Consider the following 6,897-nt stretch of genomic DNA (forward strand, 5'->3'; position numbering starts at 1 on the left):
AAATACGCTTAAACTGATTGAATGTCAACTGAAACGGTACGGGGTAGTCCAGTAAATTCAGGGAGAAAATCTAACTAACATGAAAAATAATCCATCATCATCTGGAATTAATTTAAGACAGCCTTTAATTTCAGTTTAGAAGTAACTCTAACAAAAGCTATTCTAAAAGTGCTATAAAAAAGATTAGTAATCTTATAAATACTTATAATTCTCAGAAACTTCTCAGTTTTATTTCTATAACTGATTTTAAAAATATTCTATTAATTGTATTTGAAGATTTCCTATTAATATAAACCATAATAATTTTTTTACAAAGTGCAATGTCAGTATATGCACTCGGGAATTTTGTAATTGTGATTGAAATAATAAGTTTATAAGCCTTTAATACAAAACTATATACTTTTAAAATGTAACAAATGGTATATATAAATTTCTGTCAAAATTATTAGTTGGGTTAAAATTATTCTATAATGTCCCCATACGTGTGTAAATCATAGATCATGTAGAGATAGGTTAAAATTGCATATTTTCATATAACACTTTATATCAGTAACATGAAGTATACCATCTCAGAAATCATCAAAGCAATAACCATCCACTTACGACTGCCTTCATAAGACTAAGAGAAAAAATATTTAGCGATATTCTTGAAACAAAGTCTTTTTAAACGCTCTTACACATGAATATGTGTAGGCCTATGGCACAACGATATCCAGGGCTATGTTACTGAATAGATTTACAAAATATTGCAAGTTACTTACTTGAACTAGATAGAATGAATAGTTTGTGAATGAATGACCCATATGCAATATACAATCAATCAAAGAATATGCCTTACCTTACCATATATACATAAGATTTCTATTGTCTTAAAGCGTAACAATTTCACATCAGGGTCTTCACTTCTTTGCTTTCTAATGAACCTTTTTTATTTATATGTGTTTGATAAAGTAACTAATAATTTCATAAAAAAAATCCTTAAGCTTAGGGTTATATATAAAAAGTAGAACTGTTCCGCAAACACCGATTAGAGACGCTTTGGGTCATAGATTTCTCATTATAGATTTCAGACATTTACGCTTCGAATATAGTACTTTCTTTTACAGCTCTTTATGCAGATTTCAAAATCGATTAAAATATTATCTGAAAACGGAACAATTCTATATTCCTTGAAATTAGCGGGTCAGAAAGGTTACAAACAGTACTTATGGTTACATTTCATATACATATTATAATGCTATATTTTCTATTAAAGTTAAACAGACCAATAACTTTCAAAGTGTTAAGAGTATTACAAAAATTACAAAAAAAAAAGCATGACTTTAGGCTAAAAATATTGTTACTATATGCTTCAAAATTAAACACCCATAGAGCTACATATAATACAAAGTTCCAATAATTGAAAACATACAATAAATATATCACATATTCTAGTTAGGATTAGGTTTAATATCATTTCTGACAATATAACGAATTTTAACAAAGCCCTATTAAGAGAGTTGAGAACATTATATACGTTATGCAATATTATGGTCTACAGAAATGTATATAGACTTTGTCTTTTTAAGTCAAGGGCTATTTTTAAGCCCTTGTGCGATTCCTTAACAATAATAAAAAATCATTATTACAATAGGTTTCCCGATTCAAATCAAATCTTACAATAAAAAGGTTAATAAAATAATATTGGGGTGTTTTGGGTTTTTTATTGGCGTTTCATCATATAAATTCATATATAATATAATATAATAAATTACAATATGTTAGACATAATACTTTTGAAGTTCTCTCTGTCTCTAGTAGTATGTAGCAAGTCTCCAATCGTTTTTAACCCAGTCCAGTGTCGGATATTTCTCAACCAAGACATTTGTTTTCTTTCCATTTCGCATTGGCCTTCGATTCTGCCTTCCACAATCAGTTGCAGGAATTCATATTTTGGATCTCGGATGATATCTCCTTTTTCCTATTTTTATAGTTTTTAGGAGTTGTCTATCTCTTCTTAATCTTGTTAGAACTTATTTATTTGAAACTTTGTCCGTCAAAGGAATCTTCAGAATACGTCGGTAGCACTATATTTTAAACGCTTTAATTTTGTTCTTTGTTAGAATTTTTAAAGTCCACGACTCCAAGCCAAAGAGTAAAATGGACTCTATGATGCTGATATTGCTATTGCATATCAATATCCATATATATTCCATATATATTTATGGAAAGAGTTTCTAACCATCTCTATTCGACTTTTAATTTTTTGATTTGATATGCACTCTTCATTTAGCCAACAACGAAGACATTTAAACTTAGCTACTCTTTCAATAACTTCAGTTCCAATCTTAATGATAGCATCGTTGTATGGTAGTCATTTTTTACTGATAATCATGTACTTGCATTTTTGTTATTCATAGATAGGTCAAAATCTCTACTCTTCTTATTAACTTCATCAAGAACAAGTCTTTCTGAACATCATCACAATTTTGTAATGATGTTCACTAAGAATTGGTGGCTGAAGAGGGTCTCTCGTGTTCCCATTGCTTCTTTAAATCCAAACTGTCCCATCGTTTTATCACATTTCTTGAATAATCGGATGTGTATTATTTTCAAGAGTATTTTTTTAGCATATGACTCATTAAACTTAACATATAAGTCTATATTCACTGCATTTTCTAGCGTTGTTGGATTTGGGTATTGCAATGAATGTGGATTTCAGTCAATTTTTAGGATATACACCACTGTCGTAAATACCATTAAACATTTTTTCTAGCACAACTAGACTGTATTTGTCCAAAAGTTTGATAATTTCTATTGGTATTTCATTTGAACCAACTGAATTTTTGCTTTTAGATAATTTAATGGCTTTTTGTATCTCATCTTTGGTTTTTAAAGAACCTGACAAAGTTCTTGATTGAGATTGTTAATCGTGGTGCGGTTGGTGTTATCGTCAAATACTTATTGATTTATTTTTTAATAACTTATTGACCAAATTGATTTTTTAGTGTAAATTGAAGTAACCGCGTAAGTTTTGGAGTCTTTTAAGACCTGTAAATTAAACTAATAGCGTCGATGTGACCAAAGAACTAATTTACATTACTGGATATTGCAGTGTTTTCACTAAAGCAAATAACTTATGGCTCCTTTTAGAAATATACTTTATACTATAAAATAGTATCTTTTAAATATACTTATATCAGAATACTTATGAGAAGATACGTAATTCAGATAAGTTAGTAGAGTTTTCTTATGATATGGTTAATATCTATAAATCCATAGGCAACTAAATTGGAAGAATATGAATGATGTATTTTCGCATAAGCTACTTTTTTTTAACCAATTACTTCAATCTCACTCTTCAGACATAACTTACTTGTTAGTATTATATTAAAAAATTACAGAAATCCTATGTGTCAACTCAAGTGGTGATTCATAGGAAAATGCGTTATTTTATAGAAAAAATGATAAGATAGACCTATTAATTTTATTAATGTTTATATTTATTTTACAATTTTATGTGAAAAATGCACGATATTAATTTTTTTTAATTACAAACAAACAATTGTTTACTTGCAGTCCAAGTTATATTTTTTATGCATTTTATTTGTTTTTCTAGAAAACACGTGGTATTAGGTTCTGGTTTTAAAGCAACTGTTTTCAATCCGACTCATCCATAACTATTTAGTTTTCTGATTAATCGACTAGTTCAAGTTGACTTCATACCCAAATCTGTTTGGACTTCAGCTTTTAAATTGCAAATGTATTTCATCACTGGAAATATTTGACAAATCTGAAAATTGAAGACACAGAAAAATGTTTTTAATAAGTACACATAGTTATATTTATGAATAAAATTGTCTTATAAAAATTCAACTTATTCATATTAATATTCATAATAAATAAATAACTCAAATATTAAGTTATAATATATTATATAGAAAAATACAAAATTTATTTTGTTCATATAAACTTTTAAATGTTATCAAATACATCATTAGATCCAGAAACAGAATCACCTAACAAAAAAAAAATAAGAAACGAAAATAGGAAAATTTTCTGGATAGCTTCGAACCTGGAAAGTAATCATTCTGATTTAAAAGCAGACAATGCAGGCCAAAAAACTATAATCCCACCAATAGACAAGGCATACTGAATAAACTTTTCGTATGAGAATACGAATCATTTGTAGGTTTTTTAAAACTACGATTAAAAGATAATTTTGATCCAGAAATTGATAACAAACGGGAGACATCATGACCCATGAAACAAATACATAGCTCAAAGTAAAAAGGAAGGTAGCTCGAAGTCAAAATGGAGTGTTTAATCGTTGTATTCAAAATCTATTGGTTCATAGTTATTGTATCCTAAAAATGACTGTAGATATAATCAAAATATCGGTGCAAATAAAATATGTTTTTTAAAACCAATTCCAAAAATTCTATATTATTTAACATTAACCAATTAGATCGTACGAATATATATTAATAATATCTGAAAAAATGCAAAAAACATCACACTCCCGCACCCGAATAAAAATTATATGGAGAGAATATGCTCTTAATATTCGCTAAATTAGTGATAAAAATAAAAAAATTCCCGAAAGATCATAAGAATATAATAAACTATTCAATTAGACACCGTAATCAAACCAGACAACTTTAAGGAACTAGAGATTAACACGTCATTAAATCTTCGTCATTTCAAGACCTTTGACAGAATTTTGCATGTGGGACTGATTGTTAAAATGTAAAACCTAAATATATCGGTTTAACTGGTTGAAATAATCATTAACTTTCTGCAATATATGTGAAAAATTTCATATTAAATTTCATAAGAACGCCAGCCTTATAAATATGAGGCAGTACTTATATGTTATTATAGGTTAAGTTGTAGCGGTGATCCAAAAGAATCCACTTAAGTCTATTATTCCATTGTGTTACACTTATATTATTCATATTATATATATATTATATTATTATATTAAACACTTATATTAGTATATTATTACATTATATGATGTATACAAAAGGATATGATGTTTAGAGATTCACGTTTGTCGGTAACAAAGATTCATGTTTATATTAATATAACACATATGCGAAGTAGGGTCTTGAATATGAATCTGAAATTTGGATCGTAAAGAACAACAAGAAACAGAAACCATAACCTGTTATTAACAGATGCCTTTGGAATATGGTTGAGTATATGGTTGAGCATATAGTAGTAAAAACGAGAAAGCTAATAGGATTACTCCTAATAAAAGAAAATATTGAAAATTAAATATACGGTTAGGATAGATACACCTCACAAAATTGTTATGTCATAAAAAATTAAAGTGAAATGCAGAATATATTACTACAAAACAGGGGTCAAATATGTTAATTTAATTCACTAATTCGATGGTACCTTATAAATAATATATTTATAATCATCTATAATAACATCTATAATAATATTCATAATTATAATAAAATCATTATATTTATTTATAATATCAATATGATTGTATATTAGTTATTTGTACCTGCAATGTATATCAAATCGTGGAGAACATTTGAATCTGTAATTGCATTCGGCATCAGTTATTCCGCAGAATCGTGGTGAACCTTTGAAGCTGTGATTGCATTCGACATCAGTTTTCCCGCAGAATCGTGGTGAACCTTTGAAGTTGGAATTGCATTCGACATCAGTTTTTTCGCAGACTTGTGGTGAACCTTTGAATCTGCAACCGTATTCGCCATCAGTTTTCCCGCAGAAGAAACAGAAGATTTTGCCTAGAAGAAAGTAAATATAAGTACTAAAATAATATTAACAATGATAATCAATTTTCACCTTTTTAGAATTTTCATGAGCAATATGTAAAATTTTTTTCAAAAGTAGCAAACATATTTTATTTTCTATATTATTCAATTGTTTAGGACTCATCCTTTTTTTTGAGGTTATGGTTTTCTGATTTAAAGTACATCGTTTCTTAGTTGAGTGGTTACCGCAGGATTTAAGTTTTCTAGAAAAATCATCTGCATGTTTTTCACAAGTCCCATGGCCGGTCTTGTGTAGCACAGTGGACTTGATTTGCCATTTCTTCAGGTCTGACAAATTACACCATGCATCACGTGCTGCCTTAATTTTGCTACTAACACGAGACTCTTTACTTTGGCATTGGCTTGGTGGGATCAATTTTTTACGACTCTTTTTATGGATAAATCGCTTTTTACGTGTGGAGAGAACATCTTTACTGTTACGCTTGGAACAGACTTTTTGTGAAGCACTAGGAGAAGCTTCTTTACTATTACCCGGAGGTGAATTACTAGCAGACAAAATAGACTTAACCGGACGCTGTTTGGGCAAAGGTTTCTTACAACACAGATCGTAAGCGTAGTTATTTAGCCTAAATTTACCCATTGCTACTTTTGATACTACTGCAAAATTTAGCGAATAAAATAATTTAGATATATACTCATATATAAAACTATATCGAAAGTCTTAATCCTCGAATATTTGGAAAATTCTTGTAACAAAAGAAAAAATTTATTTTTAAAATGTTTTGCTTTTCGAATACAAATATTTGAAAAATTTCAATAGAAAACTCGATTAAAAAAAAAATAATAATAATGAAGTACTTAAAATAACTAACGCTGAGTTATGTCTTATTCCAATATACTTCATATTATGATATAAAAAATAATATAAACTACAATTTCAATTTGTAAAACAAGTATTTCCAAATCTGAATCGATTGATATCAATTTTACCACGAATATTTCATTCGATATTAGATGCTAAAATTATAAACTGGAAGCAAATGCATTCAAAAATTAAAAAGAGTTTATAAGCATAACACATTCCCAATTCATTGGTTTATAAATCGAACTATATTTTAATCGAAACCGAACAATCTGTCTGGACACCGTTCAC

General features: G+C 28.4%; 1 protein-coding gene across 1 annotated transcript; it reads right to left on the reverse strand.

Moving 5' to 3' along the window:
- Positions 1-3,487: 3,487 nt before the first annotated feature.
- LOC119689502 lies at positions 3,488-6,496 on the reverse strand. The gene is made up of 3 exons (XM_038104334.1): positions 5,815-6,496; positions 5,507-5,756; positions 3,488-3,772 (listed from the first exon to the last, which is right to left on the reverse strand). Exons 1-2 carry the CDS (start codon positions 6,382-6,384, stop codon positions 5,565-5,567), a joined length of 762 nt encoding a protein of 253 aa, XP_037960262.1. The 5' UTR covers positions 6,385-6,496; the 3' UTR covers positions 3,488-3,772; positions 5,507-5,564.
- Between the last annotated feature and the right edge of the window lie 401 nt (positions 6,497-6,897).

This window comes from Teleopsis dalmanni, chromosome X, assembly GCF_002237135.1.
Source record: "Teleopsis dalmanni isolate 2A chromosome X, ASM223713v2, whole genome shotgun sequence".
Classification (NCBI taxonomy): domain Eukaryota; kingdom Metazoa; phylum Arthropoda; class Insecta; order Diptera; family Diopsidae; genus Teleopsis; species Teleopsis dalmanni.